The 20,116-nt window shown below is 43.1% G+C and overlaps 2 protein-coding genes across 7 annotated transcripts in view; one reads left to right on the forward strand and one right to left on the reverse strand.

Moving 5' to 3' along the window:
- Positions 1–11,963, reverse strand: part of VPS37A (VPS37A subunit of ESCRT-I) — a 117,703-nt gene extending 105,740 nt beyond the window's left edge. Inside the window, exon 1 of the mRNA XM_073645406.1 lies at positions 11,494–11,963. Within this exon, the coding sequence (XP_073501507.1) occupies positions 11,494–11,597 (104 nt within the window). The 5' untranslated portion in view covers positions 11,598–11,963. The remainder of the gene's footprint in view (positions 1–11,493) is intronic.
- CNOT7 (CCR4-NOT transcription complex subunit 7) overlaps positions 11,920–20,116 on the forward strand; it is a 53,982-nt gene continuing 45,785 nt past the window's right edge. For 2 of the 6 annotated variants that reach the window (XM_073645412.1, XM_073645411.1), the window contains exons 1-2: positions 11,920–12,087; positions 12,333–12,402. The gene's annotated coding sequence lies outside the window, so the exon portion shown is untranslated. Of the gene's footprint in view, positions 12,108–12,332; positions 12,403–20,116 lie in introns of all 6 variants that reach the window. The other 4 variants (XM_073645409.1, XM_073645407.1, XM_073645408.1 and 1 more) reach the window with 4 other exon arrangements.

Here is a 20,116-nt window from a genome sequence, read left to right on the forward strand (position 1 = left end):
GGGGGCAGGTGTGTGTGTGTGGGCAGGTGTGTGTGTGTGGGCAGGTGTGTGTGTGTGGGCAGGTGTGTGTGTGTGGGCAGGTGTGTGTGTGTGGGCAGGTGTGTGTGTGTGTGTGGGCAGGTGTGTGTGTGTGTGGGCAGGTGTGTGTGTGTGTGTGTGTGGGCAGGTGTGTGTGTGTGTGTGGGCAGGTGTGTGTGTGTGTGTGGGCAGGTGTGTGTGTGTGTGGGCAGGTGTGTGTGTGTGTGGGCAGGTGTGTGTGTGTGTGGGCAGGTGTGTGTGTGTGTGTTTGTGGGCAGGTGTGTGTGTGTGTGTGTGTTTGTGGGCAGGTGTGTGTGTGTGTGTGTGTTTGTGGGCAGGTGTGTGTGTGTGTGTGTGTGTTTGTGGGCAGGTGTGTGTGTGTGTTTGTGGGCAGGTGTGTGTGTGTGTGTGTGGGCAGGTGTGTGTGTGTGTGTGTGTGTGTGGGCAGGTGTGTGTGTGTGTGGGCAGGTGTGTGTGTGTGTATGTATATGTGTGTGTGTTTGTGGGCAGTTGTGTGTGTGTGTGTGTGTATATGTGTGTATGGGCAGGTGTGTGTGTGTTTGTGGGCAGGTGTGTGTGTATATGTGTGTGTGTGGGCAGGTGTGTGTGTTTGTGGGCAGATGTCTGTGTGGGCAGATGTGTGTGTGTATATATGTATGTGTGTATATGTATGTGTGTGTGTGTGTTTGTGGGCAGGTGTTTGTGTGGGCAGGTGTGTGTGTCTGTGTGGGCAGGTGTGTGTGTGTGTATATGTGTGTGTGGGCAGCTGTGTGTGTTTGTGGGCAGGTGTGTGTGTCTGTGTGGGCAGGTGTGTGTGTCTGTGTGTGTGTGTAGGTTAGAAAGTCTTGCCCTGTTGAACACTACACCTGACTTGAGGCCACCACCTCTTGGTTGTCCAATGTTCTTGCTTCCCTAGGGCTCTTCTCAGATATTCATTATAGCAGCTCCCCAGAATACCAAAGCTAGGGTGGGTGACCGCGAGCCCTGGTGGTGGTCATAACTGCGGCCACCCAGGGGCAATACTCCATAACAACAATCCCCTGAGGTGGTGTAGGATGTAAGGACCTATTCACACTACATTCAGCGCTGCATTCAGGTCTTTACACAAGGCTTACAACTGAATCCCTGAAATTCAGGATTGTGCTGTCTGAAATGAGACATCTGAAAGCAGAGCAAATGGAGCCTAAAGATTCAGACTTTAGCCTCGGTTTGCCTTTGTTCAAATCAATGGCTGTGTCAAGGCCCATCTGAATGCCATTTTTCAGGGATTTAGATAGAAGCCTGGAAAGAGGAGATGAATGAATTGCAAAATTCAGTGTGAATAGGCCCTTATATCTGGAGTCTTGATATTGATGCCACATGCATTTTACTTGTTTTTAACTTAAAAAAAAATACACACACACACTATACACACACAGATGTGTGTGTGGGCAGGTGTGTGTGTGTGTGGGCAGGTGTGTGTGTTTGTATGTATTTTTGTGTTTCAAATGTGTTTATGCATGTCTGTATATGTTTGTGTGTGTGTATATGACTGCATGCGGCCTCCTGCTGAGTATAGTTGGCGCCGTGTGGCCTCCTGATGTCTCTGGGGGGGGCGCCGTGCGGCCTCCCGTTGTGTATAGATGGCTACGTGCGGCCCCCCGCTGTGTACAGATGGCTACGTGCGGCCCCCCGCTGTGTACAGATGGCTACGTGCGGCCCCCCGCTGTGTACAGATGGCTACGTGCGGCCCCCCGCTGTGTACAGACGGCGCCGTGCGGCCCCCCGCTGTGTACAGACGGCGCCGTGCGGCCCCCCGCTGTGTATAGACGGCGCCGTGCGGCCCCCCGCTGTGTATAGACGGCGCCGTGCGGCCTCCTGCTGTCTCTGGGGGGAGCGCCGTGCGGCATCTATACTCAGCAGGAGGCCGCACGTAGCCATCTATACGGCGCCATCTATACACAGCGGGAGGCCGCACGGCACCATCTATACACAGCGGGAGTCTCAGTGCTTTGCAACAGCAGTCAATAAATTCTGCTTGACTAATTCTGAGCACCATAAAGTCTGGTTCGCTTCTAACCTGCTGTCTTCATTTTCAGCTTGCTGAATTCTAACTCATTCACTGTCATTCGAGACGATGCCTTTGCTGGTCTTTTTCACCTTGAATACCTGTAAGTGCTCCACTTAATGTCATATTTTTGATTCTGTTCTTCTTCATCTTTTGGCATGTGCAATTGTATGAGCAAGTATTCATATGAATTTATGACCTACTTAAACCTTCGAGGACCTTAAATTTTATTCAATCAAATGTTTTTCCAGTTTAAAACTATGGGACATATATGTGCCTTGGTCCTCAAAGGGTTTTTAAAGGGGCTGCAAACATACATACAAAAAAATAATTCAATTAGTGCTTTTTGTGTTCATTTAATTTTTATTTGAAGTCCATTTTTTTATATACCTTGAAATTAAGCCCTACCCCATGGAATGAAGCCCTACCTACATGACATCTGAGAGCTACATGGATCCCGCTTGTGAGGTGCCTGTCCGTCACTACTATTCAGTTTTAGGGTCCACTCACTAAGCCATATATTCTCTCATGCAAGAGAATAGGGCCAATTATGCTAATGACACTCGGCTCAAACTCTGTCAGAGCTTCAACTGAGTGTGATCCGATTCTCTCGCAGCACAGATATGGAGAAGACTATCTTCTCCATAGTCTCTGTGAGTGTTCATCGGACTGAACTTGGATGACATCCGAGTGCAGTCCAATGTTTTACGTGCACCCGTAGACTTGTATGGGTGCACATGGTCCGAATATCGAATGAGATTATTTTCTCATGCCAATAATCGCAGATCTGCACTGTCCCATAGTATAACATAGGGCCGAGTCCTATCTGATAAAACATCACATAGCATTCGGCCGTGTTATACGACAGTGTGAGCGAGCCCTTAGAGTCAAGGAATATTTACATGCAGATGATGATATTACTCTCCAAGTGTATATTTTTTTAGGCGAGTTCATAGTAAAAGCTTTGCCTTTTTGACATGTGATCAACTAAAGAACAAGAAAGATTTAGGACCTCCCTTATACAGAAACGGAAAATAGTTTGGAGGACTTGCATGTCCTTTTTTATTTATTATGAGAAAATCATAAAAGATCCCGTTTTTTAACCATGCTGTGACTTTCTGCTGAGGGAGAGGGAGAGAGCTGCCCTATTCAGAGTCTGTAATAAGACCTGCTGACAAAAGTGTTGAAGATACAGTCTAATGTGAATTAACAATGAAAAAAAGTTAATTTCACAAATGGCTTGTATTTTTTTTAATACAAACTTTTTTGTCTTTACAGCTCCTTTAAAGGGAATCAGTCATCAGGTTTTTGCCACCTAATCTGAGAGCAGCATAATGTAGGGTTAGAGGCACTGATTCCAGTAATGTGTCACTTACTTGGCTGCTTAGTGTTGTTTTGATAAAATCATTGATTTGTCAGAAGGTAATTATTACTAGATGACAAGTAAGTTCTGTAGGACCCCACCCCCATCACTGATCAGTAGATTTCTGTGTACACTGAGCATGGGCAGAAAGCTGCCAATCAGTGGTGTGGGCGGGGCTATACAGAGAGCTGCTAGATCTGCAGCAGATAAAACGGTGATTTTCTCAAAATGACAACAAACAGCTGAAAAAGTGACACATCGCTGGAATCAGGGTATCTGCCCCAATATTGTGCTGCTCTCAGACGGGGCAGCACAATTAATATTGTGCCAAATTAATTTCCCGTGAACTATCACATGATCTATCACAGGGAATCATGTGACATGTCACGTGATAAATCAGGTGTGTGGGGGGGGGGGGGCCGCGCCTTCTAAACTGCCCGGGGCCCTTGCTACTCTTAATCCACCCCTGGTAGGCTCCATATTCACCAAGTCATGAAATACAGTTTCTGCCGCACATAACTACAGAATTCTGTCCCATGTAGCTGATAAATCTCTCCCAGTGACGTCTGATTAAGAGTTAGATTTGTATTGAACATAAAACCACAATCTTCAGACCAGTACATACATTACCAGACTACTTTATAGATGATCAAGAACAAACACAACTGCACCTCCCTCAAATACTGTATAAAAGATATGAGGAGTTATATAAGTGTGCACCCACATATTATCTGTACAGGTCCATATATCAGCCACTATTATGTGAAATATGTAATAAAATACACTTTTATACAATATTAATGTTCTGTCCCTTTAAATTCTGTCACCATGGTAACGACAGTTATACTCAGCCAATAGGATTGCTCGGTTTGAATTTGAAAAAAAAAAAAAAACTCCTATGTGGTCAGTTTGTTACATCTCATCTGAGTGTGAAGACAGACACCTGCGATCAGCGAGAGATTATAGGTATAAGACGTGATATAATATAATGGACGGAGCCACATCCCATCACACGCACTCAGCGACCTCAACTGACAGGAATCAGCACATTTACCAGAGGATAAGTCATTATTCCCCAACACATGATACGCTGAGACACCAGTGGGGGGCGCCGCACTCGTCACATCTCCCATCTGGATGGATCCAGCGATCACTTATAATGGGGGTCACTGCCCTTTTTTGGTGATTGCTGGAGTTTCCCGCAGTCGGACCCCAGTGATCTATCAGTCGTCACTGAGCCCAGGGATAAGGGGATGACTTGTTCCATCTGATAATTCCCCTTTAATGAAGCTCAGATACAGAACAGTAAATATCCTACACATTTCCCAATTTGCCCTTTCCCCAGCAGAGCCCCCGAATTATTTATAGCCAATGTTTCTAAGACCAAAGAAATATCAGCCAATCCCCAAACCCTCTGCTGACGCCTCCTGAGGTTTTATAGATTGTGGAGACATTTCTACAAGAGAAGATATCAGCGGACACCATGGGGATGGAGTATTCTGCCAGCGTTGGAGCAGGTAGTATCCATCACTCACTCACCGTTCTCTATACTCTTATTACATGGGTTTCTGTGGCTTTCATTAAACAGACTCATCTGTGGGGACATTTTCTTTCCTTTAATGCATATACTTGGTGGTAAATATTTTTCTGAGTTTTATTGAAAATTGTGCACAGTTTGCCTCCTGTACCCTCTGTACTGTACTGTCTATTGCTGGCTGCAGAACTAGTTAACTGAGAATCCATCAGTGAGCTCCTTCTGATAGTCTTAAACATATGTCCTCTCTGTACGAGGAGGATTACCCTAATATCTGGTTGTGTTTTCTGCAGATTACATCAGTCCTGAGGAACAGCTGAGGAGACTGGCGTATTGTATGAAGTTTCTCCCTTCTCCCCTCTACAAGAAGGAGGTCAGTGAGACGACTCAGGGCAACGCTACGGCCTCTTCTATAAGGTAGCTGTGTATTCGGATCTTCCTTGTAGCCTCTTAACTTCATCTCTTCTCTTCCAGCGCCTGATGCCGACCAACCCCATTGCCCAAAGAAGATGCATCGAAGAGTATAAAGCCAGGGAGAAAAGGAAGAGGGAAGAAAGGCGCAAGGAACTAAAAGAACGGCGCAAGTACCTGGATGAAGAGGAAGACGAGGAAGAAGAGAAGGAAGAAGAGGAGAAAGCAGCAAAGAAGATAAAGCTGAACATCATGGATTTAAGACAGAAGACACTAAAAGAACTGTGCGCCTACCTGGATGAAGAGGAAGAAGAGGAAGAAAAGAAAGAAGAGAAAGCAAAGAAGATGAAACTCCACATCAAGATCCCTAGGGGGGAAGTGACGGCCAAAGCCCAGAAAAGAAGACAACCGATCCCAACAACAAGAAGGAAGAAGCAGAACCAGACCAACTTCCACCAGTACATCAACCGGTATTTGAGAGGAAAGAGGAACATCATGTGGACCATCCTGCTGGGACCTCTCTGCCGATAACATCACATACGGCAATACCGGCTGGTAAGTATAAGACCACCAAATAACAGCAGGATAGTGTAATATAGTTGTAGTAGATCAGGGTTAGTGTAATAAGAGTAATAATACTAGTGATAATAGTAGGAAATAAATAAAATAGTAATAAAATAACAGTAGTAATAGTAGTAGGTAGAATAGCAGTGTGATCCAGGGTCCTAGGACTGATCGCCTTTTCTCGGGGTCAAGAAGGAATTTTTCCCCTGTGACACAAATTGGCTGAAGGTGTCCTGGGGTTTTTGCCTTCTTCTGGATCAACACTGTAGGTATAGGGTAGTATTAGTAGTGATAGGAAAGAATAATAATAATGTAAAAATATAGCAGGTTATTAATAAGAAGAATATTAAATAGTTATATTTATAAAAATAAAAACATAAATTAAAATAACTCCAGTAGTACAATAAGTAATATAATATTAATTATACAACTAATAATAACATTATTAGGTTTGATCCAGGGTCCTAGGACTGATCGCCTTTTCTCGGGGTCAAGAAGGAATTTTTCCCCAGTGACACAAATTGGCTGAAGGTGTCCTGGGGTTTTTGCCTTCTTCTGGATCAACACTGTAGGTATAGGGTATTATTAGTAGTGATAGGAAAGTAGAATAATACTGTAATAAGATAGCAGGATGTTAATAATAGTAAGAATATAAAAATAATTATAGTGTTGTTTCGATTATTTTAAGTAGTTATAGAAAAGTTAGAATAGTAAAGTAATAAGATAGCAGGACATAAATAATATATAATCTATAAAAAGAACAAAAACCTAAATTAAAATACTAATAACTACAGCAGCAGTACAATTAGTTGTGTAATATTAATAAGATAATTATGAATAACTATTAATAACATTATTAGGTTTGATCCAGGGCCCCAGGACTGATCGCCTTTTCTCGGGGTCAAGAAGGAATTTTTCCCCTGTGACACAAATTGGCTGAAGGTGTCCTGGGGTTTTTGCCTTCTTCTGGATCAAAAAAACATTAGGCATTATTTATTAGTACCACCATTAGAATAAGAAGGGTAATAAAAAAATTGTAACAGGTGTAAAGTTCTAAATGTAATAGTGAAGTAATAATAAAAATCATAGAAATTTAAACACATTTGTGAGGCCAAGTCCCAATTAGTTAGTAAATTAGTGTTAAGTTAGTATAGTGTAGGAACCCATCTGAAGAGGTCGCCTTGACGTTGGCAGATGGGCTCGCACAATTTGCTCAAAATGTGCGCCAAGAACCTCATTTATTTGTAGAGAATATATATCAGTAATACTATAAAAATATGACACTGGACCGACACTGAGTATCATATATAGGAGTCTTATGTTATACATTTTCTTCATAAAGTGCATAGTCAATGCGGTTCATCTATTAAGGGCATTGTTGAAACGTGGTATGTGCATATAATATGGGAACGGATGCATGGGTCATAGTGGTTTGAGTAACTCGCCCCTAAACGGGTGAGTGGTTCCCCCTTTGCTCAGTTATTGGGTTTACCAACCCCATTTAAGTCTCAGACTCCTATTATGTTATGACATATGGTAATAGCCTAATACATGGGATTCTTGTGGGCATACCTTAATAAAAATGGCGCGGATGCAGCACAACTATTTAGATCCTTACATAATAGATAAGTGAGTATATGTACCACATTTAAGATGGCGTCTGTGGCATTTTCGCCCTTAGTATAACGTCATATCCGCCAGTGACGTCATTTGGGCATGCACAGTGTCAATCTTCATAGAGTGGTCCCCTCCCCTTCCGAGCAGCAATTCTGACATGCGTAGTTTAACACTGGGGACGCCATTTTTCTGCATTATTCATATGTTGATGCGGTGAGTCAATCCTGATTTGCTTGATTCTAAACACCTGCATTGATTATGCAATTTATCATAGATTGAGTTATACCATGTGAATAAGTGATATTTATGTATTTGTATGAATCATAAAAATCTTTATATAATGTGATCTATTTATGTATATGTATTGTATGTTCTTAGCACGTTGCACACTTTTTGCACTTTATAATGTAATTGTCCTGCATATGGATGATCTGATATATACCTCACCAGTATACTCTGCACTTTGCTTGAAAAAGGCTGCATTCAGCCGAAACGTTGCCACAGCTCTTACTGAGCCAATAAATCATCTATTTTGGAGTGCAGTTTCTACTATTTTTTTCATATGTAAGAAGGTTTGGTATTTACCTGGAGAAGGGGCTGCTTTTTTATATATATATATATATATATATATATATATATATATATATATATATATATATATATATATATATATATATGTATATATATATATATATGTATGCAAAAGAGCAGCACAAGCAAACAACTTGTAAATGGGTGTGTGCCCGCCGTTCTACAGGTAAATAACAAAGGCTTGAAAAAGGAAACGTTGCCACAGCTCTTGCTGAGCTAATAGATCATCTATTTTTGGATTGCTGTTTCTACTACTTTTTTATATATATTCCTTAATGCTCGCAGACTGATATTGTAGTTTTTGTTATTAATAGTTGCGCTGCACCAGGTACAGGGAGCTTCTAACTTGTAAGAGTGTTACAGTGATATTATAACTTCAAGGCAGCGGTGTAGCTGTTTTACACAGCCCTGCTCTTTCCTTATCTGCCATGAATAGAGCTAGTAGCCCTGATTTGGGAATCTTAATCCCCTCAAATGCCCAAGTCAATAGTGACAGTAGCATCTAGTTGGTTAGACAGAAGGAGAGGGCTTTCCCTACATCCAATGGCTCCCCATCAATTTGATTAAGGGTGCTGATGGATTGTTGCTGTTCGTCCTTCATAGTCGAAGACGACCATGACGTCAGGGTTTAGAGGAGGATCAGTCGCTGTGGGTCCGGCGGCCCCCATGACTACCATATAACTGCTTCTATTCGACCCTGACAGAGCCCTAATAGCATACCTGTCACAGTTTTGCTGATTGCTCTGCAGCCATTAGTCATCCCGCTGCGGATCACCAGCTCTGACACTGCTGCTATATCCAATGTCATGGAGCCCAGCACCTTACAGTGTGAGCCGCCGGAGGTCATACGCACTGGCTGGCACGGTCATTTTCACACCCAAGCTCAGAAATTACAGATCAGTGAATTAATTTATAGACCTTTGATTTATAGGACAGCATGGTGGCTCAGTGGTTAGCACTGCAGCCTTGCAGCTCTGGGTTCCTGGGTTCAAATCCCATCAAGGACAACATGGGCAAGGAGTTTGTATGTTCTCCCCGTGTTTTTCTCTGAGTAGTCTGGTTTCCTCCCACACTCTAAAGACATGCTGGTAGGTTATTTAGATTGTGAGCTCCAATGGGGACAGCGGTGCCAATATTTGTAAAGCGCTACAGAATATGATGGTGCTATATAACTAAGCATAATAAAATAATAGATCTTAAGATGATGATATCCAGTAGAGCAGTGCATGACGACAGCCGTTTAAACTGTATGGGGCTGTGAGTGCAAAATAACCAGATATTCACTGTACTCCAGACTTATTTTGCACTAACAGCCCCGTACAGTGTGAACGGCTGCCATCATGCACTACTCTACTTGATATCATTGACTGTTCCCCACTAGACGCAGATTTAGGCACACAACTCATCAACATTCCCCGTGTTATAGTAATGGACTTTCTCACCTATTTATTTTTTTTTAATTCAGTCAAATTTAGCTCCTTGTCCCTATCATATAACCGGCATGCTGCTGTACTGTACAAATGTTTACTTGTGACCATTGCAGTACAACTCCAAATTTAAAAAAGTTGGTCCGGCGTGTAAAATGTAAAGAAATCACTATATAATGCTCATGGTCCCTCTCCTCTAGAGTCTGCAGAATACGGCGTCCGTGGATTCCAAAAACAAAGAATTTCACGTGGAGGAATATTTTTCTGAAATTATTCCACAATTTTTAGACACCGTTGCTCACAGGTTGGGGACCCTCTGACCATCTTTGCTTCTGAGAGACTCTACCTCTCTTACATTATTTTGTGTATACAGTAATGTAACGTATTAAAAAAATAGACCCTGCAGCTGGTTTTCATTAGTGCCACTTACTTTTCCAGCGTTTTGTAATCCCTGTCCCAACTTTTTTGAGATGTGTTGCTGCCATCAGTTTCTAAAGGAGTTAATGTTTTCATATGAAATAGAAAAATATCTAACATTAATCTTCTGATCTGTGTCTTATGATATGGTGGAAATAAAATTTGGCTATAAGAAATTTCCAAATCATTGTATTCTTGTTTTCTATACATATTACACAGGATCTCTACTTTTTTCGATTGTTTCTTTGCTCAAACACAAGAATAAGGAAAGAGGATAATAAAGAACATCAGTGAGCTTCAATCTGATCTGCATTACATCAAGAGGGTTGTCTGGGACTTACAGTATATAGTGATGACCTATACATATGACACCTCCACCTATTTCAGGCACAACCCCCTTAAAAACAGTAGACTGTTTAGGGAAGGCAGTCTTCCTTCTTAATTGTAAACAGAGCATAATCTGCACTGATCAGTCAGCTCTGTGTGCACAGGCGCTGGGATGTTTGTTTACATGAAATAGGAAGTGATCACCTGCAGCAGATTCCAGACATTCTCACCTCATCTCTGTATGTACACGGCCAGCGGGAGAAAACCTCTTCTGCGTCTTTTCTCAGCCTCTGTTTGGTCGGTAAGTGTCTACATACAGTAGATATAACAGTATAGGAAAGCACTGCAGACAGCGCTCTCCTATACAGGCAGCCATTGTGATTGGGGTACTATGATAACACTGCCTGACACAAGTCATTTTTACACCCAAACTTACAGACCATGAGCTGTAGACTGACTACAGTGATTGGATCACATCTGAACAATGGGACTGAGGTACGGCGCTGGTACAATGTGGGGAATTATTGGAAGTACTTATGTCACTTCACAGGGCACGCGTATAAAACACACCCAGGGCACACATTATGGCATACATCGTGGCATGGGTATAACACCCTCCCCCCAGGGCACACACCGGGGCATGGGTATACGACACCCTCCCCCCAGGGCACACACCGGGGCATGGGTATACGACACCCTCCCCCCAGGGCACACACCGGGGCATGGGTATACGACACCCCCAGGGCACACACCGGGGCATGGGTATACGACACCCCCAGTGCACACACCGGGGCATGGGTATACGACACCCCCAGTGCACACATCAGGGAATGGGTATAACACACCAGAGGGCACACATCAGGGCATGGGTATAACACCCCCCCCAGGGCACACATTAGGGCACCCATCAGGGTATGGGTATAACATCCCCCCTCAGGGCACACATCAGGGTATGGGTATAACATCCCCCCTCAGGGCACACATCAGGGTATGGGTATAACATCCCCCCTCAGGGCACACATCAGGGCATGGGTATAAGACACCAGAGGGCACACATCAGGGTATGGGTATAACATCCCCCCTCAGGGCATGGGTATAAGACACCAGAGGGCACACATCAGGGTATGGGTATAACACCCCCCCAGGGAACACATCAGAGCACCCATGTGGCACTCACTTGCTGTGACAAGCCTTCAGAGAGTCGATCTGCCGCTGCTTCTGCTGCTGGAGGCTGGTGAGAGGAGGCAGAGGTCTGGGGCTCTTGGAGAAGAGCCAGCTCATGGTGCCAGTGATCCCGGGCAGGAGGAGGAGGATGGTGCAGCTGTTGTTGTGGAGAGTTGGGATGATGGGGATTATCCGCTCAGCAGACAGGACACTCGTCGTCCTCAGTGTCCGGGCACATGTACCAGGGCTCAGGTCACACGGGCAGCACTGTGGGCACACACACGGGGAGAGGTATGGCGCAGGACATGTACGTGCTCCGGGCTGTACGGACCCTAGTCCCGGCGTGCTGTGTACATCATTATGCAAGCACTGCCTTCGATATCGCTTTCTACGGGTCGCACCGTGTGACAAACCCGTGACGACTCACATCATATGGGCGGGACCTGGCCCAGCAGCCAGGCTGAGAGGTGACGTCATCACCTGGCGCCAGGCGGAGGAGGTCACCTGCTGTGTGGAGAGTCGTCGCGCTGATGACGTAGTTGGCCTAGGAGATCCCTTGATCGCTCATAGAGAGCGGCTGTGACGCTGAGCCGGGGGAGACATATTGGTGAGCCGACATAGTGGGAGGTAAGGGGTGAGGAGAGCATCCCCTCATGTGGCGGTGGGGGGCTCCCCGGGGCAGGCAGGAGAGGCTGCCATTGTCACAGTGGACTGATGTCAGATCTGCAGGGAATCCGGTCTCCAGTACCCGCTGTGATGTCCCTTCTGCAGGGTTAGGATGTTTCCTCAGGGTTCGGTTGTTCCTCTTTTTCTTCCAAGGGCCATAACGCTCTTTTTTCCCCATCCTCATAGGTGTGTTCGGGGCTGTCTGTGGGGTGAGCTGTGGGACTGAGGAACACCGTCCATCTTACTATATAAAATGGTAAAAACCTCACAATTCTGCCGGTGTGTTCTGGTTTGTTTCTGTAGCAGTCATTATGCCGGTGACCTGAGAACGCGTTTCCCGCGCCCCTACATGTCTGCTATTCCATACACAGCTGGCAGGCTTGGTTTTTTTTGTTTGCTGAACTGTAGAAAATACTTCTTTTTTTTTTAACTCCTTTTTCTGAGTATTTTTCAGCTCTTGATCATGTGTGTTTAATATGTACAACTATAGTAAACTGAACATAGGAGCACAATGATGACAGGAGCTCCAGAAGGCCCCTGGCTGCCATGGCAACCACCATTGCTTTTCAAACTAGTTACAGGGTCTCTGTCAGCACAGAACGACTGATCACACGAAGTCCCTCAGCTCGGTGCTTCACGGCACAGCCAATCGTTTATATGCACCTCCTCACCTTGTTTTCCCTCTATCTCCACCCCTCTTCTTTGATTGACAGTTCTGGCTCCAAAGAGGCAGAGAGAGAGGGAAAACGAGCAGGTGAAAAGGTGTATATAAATGATTGGCTCCGCCATGATGCAGCGAGAATTAGTTTGAACAGTCATCCTGTGCTGACAGAGACAATTTAAATCCTGCTGTGAAAGATTGACAGCAGCAATCAGAGCTAACTGCAGTCACTACTAACAGAGCTCTATAACATAGCTAGCAGCCCCCTTTCTCCACATCCGAGAAAAACGATCCGATTATTCTGATCAGCCTTTGATCAGCATGTGGTTCAAGAGTCATCAGCTTTTCTCAGATGATGTTGGGGAGAAAAAAAAATTCTCCACCTTCTCCTTTCTGTCGGTTCATGAAAATCAAGCTGCACTGAGCTGTCATCCGAGTGCGGTTCGATTTATTTATTTTTTCACAGACCAATAGACTTGCATTGCTGATTTTGATCTGACACTCGGATTAAAATCAAACATGTCTCCGATTTTTTATTTTTTTTCCCACGGACCACTCAGTCCAAGCAAAAGATCAGACGTGCACAGCCCCATATAATATGATAGATACAGGTGCTATCTATGAAAACCACAAATAGCATTCATACGAGAAAATCGGTTGTGTGCATGAGCCCCTACCTGAGCATACCCCGTACACCAGCACCCTGACTTGTGAGAAACATATACATCCTACGTCGGGGAAGGGGTTAGTTCTTAAAAGCTGTTTCCTACTGGACAGCCCCTTCTTGAAGGGAATCTGTCACCACTTTGGAGTTATCAGACCTCTACTATGGCCATACAGGTGATACAAAAGTAAATCATACATACCTGTATGGCCCATAGTAGAGGTCTGATAACTCCAAAGTGGTGACAGATTCCCTTTATCAGACCTCTACTATGGGCCATACAGGTATATCTAGATTTACTTTTCTATACCCTGTATGCCCATAGTAGAGGTCTGATAACTACAAAGTGGTGACCGATCCCCTTTAAGGCCATGTTCACACGTTCAGTATTTGGTTAGTATTTTCCATCAGTATTTGTAAGCCAAAACCAGGAGTGGAACAATCAGAGGAAAAGTATAATAGAAACACGTCACCACTTCTGCATTTATCTCCCACTCTTGCCTTTGGTTTACAAATAGGTAAAGTACTGACTGAATACTGAACATGTGAACTTGGCCGAATGGCTCCAGTCAGGTGCAGAAATAAAAATGCATAGTTTCCGCTTAGATCGGTCCCACTCCTGTGATTTCTAGGCTGTCTCTCACAAAGGTTATGTGATTACTGTCACGTGACCACTGCAGCCAATCTGCGGCTGCACAGTTCGAATAGACAGAAGTGTAGAGGCTTAAGGAGATATGGCACCATCAGTGGGGGAACGGCGCCACTCTGGGTGGTACAGTGGGTACGGAAAGTATTCAGAACCCCTTTAAATTTTTCACTCTTTGTTTCATTGCAGTCATTTGGTAAATTCTAAAAAGTTCATTTTTTCTCATTAAAGTACACTCTGTACCCCATCTTGACTGAAAAAAAACAAATGTAGAAATTTTTGCAAATTTATTAAAAAAGAAAACTGAAATATCACATGGTGATAAGTATTCAGACCCTTTGCTCAGTATTGAGTAGAAGCACCCTTTTGAGCTAGTACAGCCATGAGTCTTCTTGGGAATGATGAAACAAGTTTTTCACATCTGGATTTGGGGATCATCTACCATTTTTCCTTGCAGATCCTGTCCAGTTCCGTCAGGTTGGATGGTGAACGTTGGTGGACAGCCATTTTCAGGTCTCTCCAGAGATGCTCAATTGGGTTTAGGTCAGGGCTTTGGCTGGGCCAGTCAATAATAGTCACAGAGTTGTTCTGAAGCCACTCCTTTGTTATTTTAGCTGTGTGCTTAGGGTCATTGTCTTGTTGTAAGGTGATCCTTCGGCCAAGTCTGAGGTCCAGAGCACAATGGAAGAGGTTTTCATCCAGGATATCTCTGTACTTAGCTGCATTCATGTTTGCTTCAATTGCAACCAGTCGTCCTGTCCCTGAAGCTGAAAAACACCCCCATAGCATGATGCTGCCTCCATCATGTTTCACTGTTGGGATTGTATTGGGCAGGTGATGAGCAGTGCCTGGTTTTCTCGACACGTACCGCTTAGAATTATCACCAAAAAAGTTCTATCTTTGTCTCATCAGACCAGAGAATCTTATTTCTCATAGTCTGGAATTCCTTCATGTGTTTTTGAGCAAACTGTATGCGAGCTTTCATATGTCTTGCACTGAGGAGAGGCTTCCGTCAGGCCACTCTGCCATAAAGGCCCGACTGGTGTAGGGCTGCAATGATAGTTGACTTTGTGGAACTTTCCCCCATCTCCCTACTTCATCTCTGGAGCTCAGCCACAGTGATCTTGGGGTTCTTCTTTACCTTTCTCACCAAGGCTCTTCTCCCAAAATTGTTCAGTTTGGCTGGAAGACCAGGTCTAGGAAAACTTCTGGTGGTCCCAAACTTCTTCCATTTAAGGATTATGGAGGCCACTGTGCTCTTAGGAACCTTGAGTAATGCAGAAATTCTTTTATGACCTTGGCCAGATCTGTGCCTTGCCACAATTCTGTCTCTGAGCTCCTTGGGCAGTTCCTTTTGAGCTCATGATTCTCATTTGGTCTGACACGCACTGTGAGCTCTTATATATACAGGTGTGTGCCTTTCCAAATCAAGTCCTATCTGTTTAATTAAACACAGCTGGACTCCAATGAAGGAGTAGAACCATCTCAAGGAGGATCACAAGGAAATGGACAGCATGTGACTTAAATATGAATGTCTGAGCAAAGGGTCTGAATACTTATGACTGTGATATTTCAGTTTTTCTTTTTTAATAAATTTGCAAAAATTTCTACATTTCTGTTTTTTTTTTTCAGTCAAGATGGGGTGCAGAGTGTACTTTAATGAGAAAAAAAATGAACTTTTTAGAATTTACCAAATGGCTGCAATGAAACAAATAGTGGAAAATTTAAAGGGGTCTGAATACTTTCCATACCCACTGTACGTATGCGCTTTATTTTCTACACCAGACTAGCGCTGTTAAGGGTTGTTAAGCAGTAAATAACCCCTTTAACTATTGCACGTCCATTGTCAGTAATGTCATGTTTTCACATTACTGTATTAATGCTTCTGCTCCTATAATCTAATATTCTACGTAGAAGATAGAAACATCAGCAATAATGTTGTTTAAGTCGGGCCTGGCTAAGCACTTTAGTCTGTTTTTTCTCTTGTGAATCCTATGAGTACTGCAATAAACCTATGTGCATATTATACTGGTTCAGGAGTTCTGCACCAGAAAGTGACCACAGTCAGGCTGGATACTGAGGTATCTGTCCACCATAGGGACCCATTCTGAAGAATGATAAACTGCGTGATATACGCTTCTGTATAGGAAAGCTCTGCATGTCAAACGGTTTGCATGCACACACTGGCCATATAGAGGCTGAAAGAAACTACTTATGGCAGCTTTATACTGTATGTCGGAAAAGCTCCTGGGAAATTTTTTTTTTTATGTGTCTCGCCCATTCAAATCTATGCGTGCACAAAAAAAGATCCTATACTAATATGTTGCAATTATTATTGTAGGAAACTGTATTTGGTCTTGTCAATTTTTAACTTCTGATGTATAAAATCGGATGACATGGATGCAGATAGATGAAAAGCGTCAATTTTTTTTTCTTGATGGAAAAGGGTGATTTTTCATACGCTCACCTAAACCCGATCTTTAGCCTCATTCAGACATTAGTATTTGGTCAGTATTAGAGATGAGCGAGCGTGCTCGGTGCTCGCCCGAGCATCTCACTGTTCGAGATGCTCGGCGAGTATTTCCGAAATGATCGCGCGGGAGCTCGAGGCCCCGTATGTTTGGCGCTGTTTTAACAGCAAATAAACATGCAGGGATTGCCTGTCACTCACTGTTATTTCGTAGCCATGTTGGTTGTTGCATTACAGTGATTGGCTGGCCACACAGCGTCATCGGGTCTATATAAGACCTGGTGATCCTATGCTCGTCACATTGTATCCCGGAAACAGGCAGAATAGGGAGAACTGCTGCTGAGTGAGGGAGAGAATGCAGTTTATTAGTTAGGTATAGGTATTCCACACCAGGATACATATCCTTCCGAACTAACAGTCCTTCTGAGGACTAATCCAGCTGCATATTTAATTACCGGTGATAGCAGGAGTTAGGCAGGGAGGGTTTTTGGACACTATATACAGCACAATAGGGTCCATGTCACATTCTGTCTGCTGCTGCTGTTACAGATATCCATAGCCCTAAATATCAGGGATAATTTTTTTTTTTTTTTGCTCACAATCCTGATTATTTGCTTAAAAAGCAATCTTATACACCATTTTTCAGCTCCATTTGCTTGTTAGCACCATACAGCCAGATTTGTTTGATTTTATTCGCATTGCTGTATTGTGGAATCAGAGAAACTTGTCCATCATCAGACGTGATCCCATATTACTCCCGTAATAATCATAACATTTTTTGAAGCGTGCCAGATATTACACTCCATTTAAAGTCTGCCAGTTGTGAGTTGTTGAACCTATTCACCCTTGGTCGCTGACCAATACCATACTACAAGGCCACTTCTTAACCGTGGTCGTGGTTTCAACTGTGGTCGAAATCGATTGCAGCATTGCAGTAGCAAGGGGGGAGGTAAGCTCCGATACTTACCTCCTCTCCGGCATCCCGCGGCATCTGAGTCCAGTCCCGGATGTAGTCATGGTGACCCGATGTCATCATGACAACATCTGGGTCACTAGGAGGCAAGAAGTTACTTTGGTCATGCGCAGTACGAGACCAAAGTAACTTCTCCCTGTGCAGCACTGACACTGCATTCCTGTGCTATACAGCCGATCAGAATGTAAAAAGTGAAAGACCCATAGTCGGACAATGTGTACAAGTAAGAAAAATGTGCGAAAGTTAAAAAAAATGAAAAAAATAATCCCATAAATAAATAATCTTATGAAAAGAAACAAAACAATAAAAGTACACATATTTGGTATCGCCGTGTCCGGAACGACCTGACCTATAAAACTGTCCCACCAGTTAACCCCTTTAGTGAACACGGTTAAAAAAAAAAACGAAGCAAAAAATGATGCTTTATCATCATACCGCCAAACGAAAAATGGAATAAAACCTGATCAAAATGTCGACTAAATAAAAATGGTATCGCTGAAAACGTCATGTTGTCCCGCAAAAAACAAGCCGCCATACAGCTCCAACGGCCGAAAAGTAAAAAAGTTATAGCTCTCAGAATAAAGCGATTCAAAAACAATTATTTTTTCTATAATATAGTTTTTGTGTAAAAGCGCAAAAACATAAAAATAACAATATAAATGTGGTACCGCTGTAAACGTACTGACCTGAAGAATAAAGCTGCCTTATCAATTTTACCACACGCGGAACGGCATAAAAAAAAATCCCAAAAAAACAATTCCTGAATTGTTGGTTTTTGTTTAGTCTGCCTCCCAAAAATCGGAATAGAAAGTGATCAAAAAATTTCACATGCCTGAAAATGGTACCAATAAAAATGTCAACTTGTCCCACAAAAAACAAGCCGTCACATGACTGTCGGCCAAAATATGGAAAAATTATAGTTCTCAAAATATGGCGATGCAAAAACTAGTCTGTCAATCATAAAAACCCGATATCAATCTGGTATCGCTGTAATTGCACCGACCCAAAGAATAAAGTAGTCTATTCACTTATACCGCATGAGGAACGGCGTAAAAAATAAACTCTAGGGTTAGGGTTGGGCTAGGGTTAGGGTTGGGGTTGTGTTGAGGTTTTTTTGGGTGTCTAATAACCGTGAAACATGCGGGTGGGGACTCGAGCATGTTACTTGAGCACCTGCGATACTTGGTGCATACCCGAGTACCCGATGCAAAATCAAGTAGCGAGCACTTGCACTCAAGCCTAGTAACAACTTATTCAATATGATGACCTAATGTTATCAAATTCTGTGTCGTACCTTTGGGTCAAAATATACACTATACCCCTTGATAAAATCCTTGAGGGGTGTAGTTTCCAAAATGGGGTCACTTTTGGGGGGTTTCCACTGTTTAGGCACATCAGGGGCTCTCCAAATGCAACATGGCGTCCACTAATTATTCAAGCAAATTTTACATTCAAAAAGTCAAATGGCGCTCCTTCTCTTCCGAACTTTGCCGTGTGCCTAAGCAGTGGTTTTCCCCCACATATGAGGTATCAGGCTTACTCAGGAGAAATTGCACAACAAATTTCATGGTGCAATTTCTCCTCTTACCCTTATGAAAATGCAAAATTGGAGGCTGAAAAACATTTTTGTTGGAAAAATGTGAAAATTTTATTTTTATGGCTCAATGTTATAAAGTTCTGTGAAGCACCTTGGGGGTTCGGGATGCTCACCACACATCTAGATAAGTTCCCTGAGGGGTCTAGTTTCCAAAATGGGGTCACTTGTGGGGGGTTTCCACTGTTTAGGCACATCAGGGGCTCTCCAAATGCGACATGGCATCTGCTAATTGTTCAAGCAAATTTTACATTCAAAAAGTCAAATGGCGTTCTTTCCCTTCCGAACCCTGCAGTGCGCCCAAACAGTGGTTTTCCCTCACTTATGGGGTATCTGCTTACTTAGGAGAAATTGCACAACAAATGTTTGGGTTCATTTTTTAATGCTACCCTTGCAAAAATAAAAAAAATTGGGGTCTAAAGTAACATTTTTGTGAAAAAAAATAAATGTTCATTTTTTTTCTTCCACATTCCAAAAATTCCTGTGAAGCACCTGAAGGGTTAATAAACTTCTTGAATGTGGTTTTGTGCACCTTTGGGGGGGGGGGTGCAGTTTTTAGAATGGTGTCACTTTGGGGTATTTTCTGTCATAAAGGCCCCTCAAGGTCCCTAAAAAATGGCATTGTAAATTTTGTTGTAAAAATGAGAAATCGCTGGTCAACTTTCAACCCTTATAGCTCCCTAACAAAAAAAAATTTTGGTTCCAAAATTGTGCTGATGTAAAGTAGACATGTGCGAAATGTTATTTATTAACTATTTTGTGTGACATATCTCTCTGATTTAAGAACATGGAAATTCAAAGTTTGAAAATTGTGAAATTTTCAAAATTTTTGTCAAATTTCCGTTTTTTTCACAAATAATCGCAAGTGATATCGAATAAATGTTACCACTATCATGAAGTACAATATGTCACGAAAAAAACATTCTCAGAATCAGTGGGATCCGTTGAAGCGTTCCAGAATA

Source organism: Phyllobates terribilis, unplaced genomic scaffold, assembly GCF_046119375.1.
Source record: "Phyllobates terribilis strain yellow unplaced genomic scaffold, ASM4611937v1 Scaffold_1__5_contigs__length_1240528914, whole genome shotgun sequence".
In the NCBI taxonomy this organism is placed as follows: domain Eukaryota; kingdom Metazoa; phylum Chordata; class Amphibia; order Anura; family Dendrobatidae; genus Phyllobates; species Phyllobates terribilis.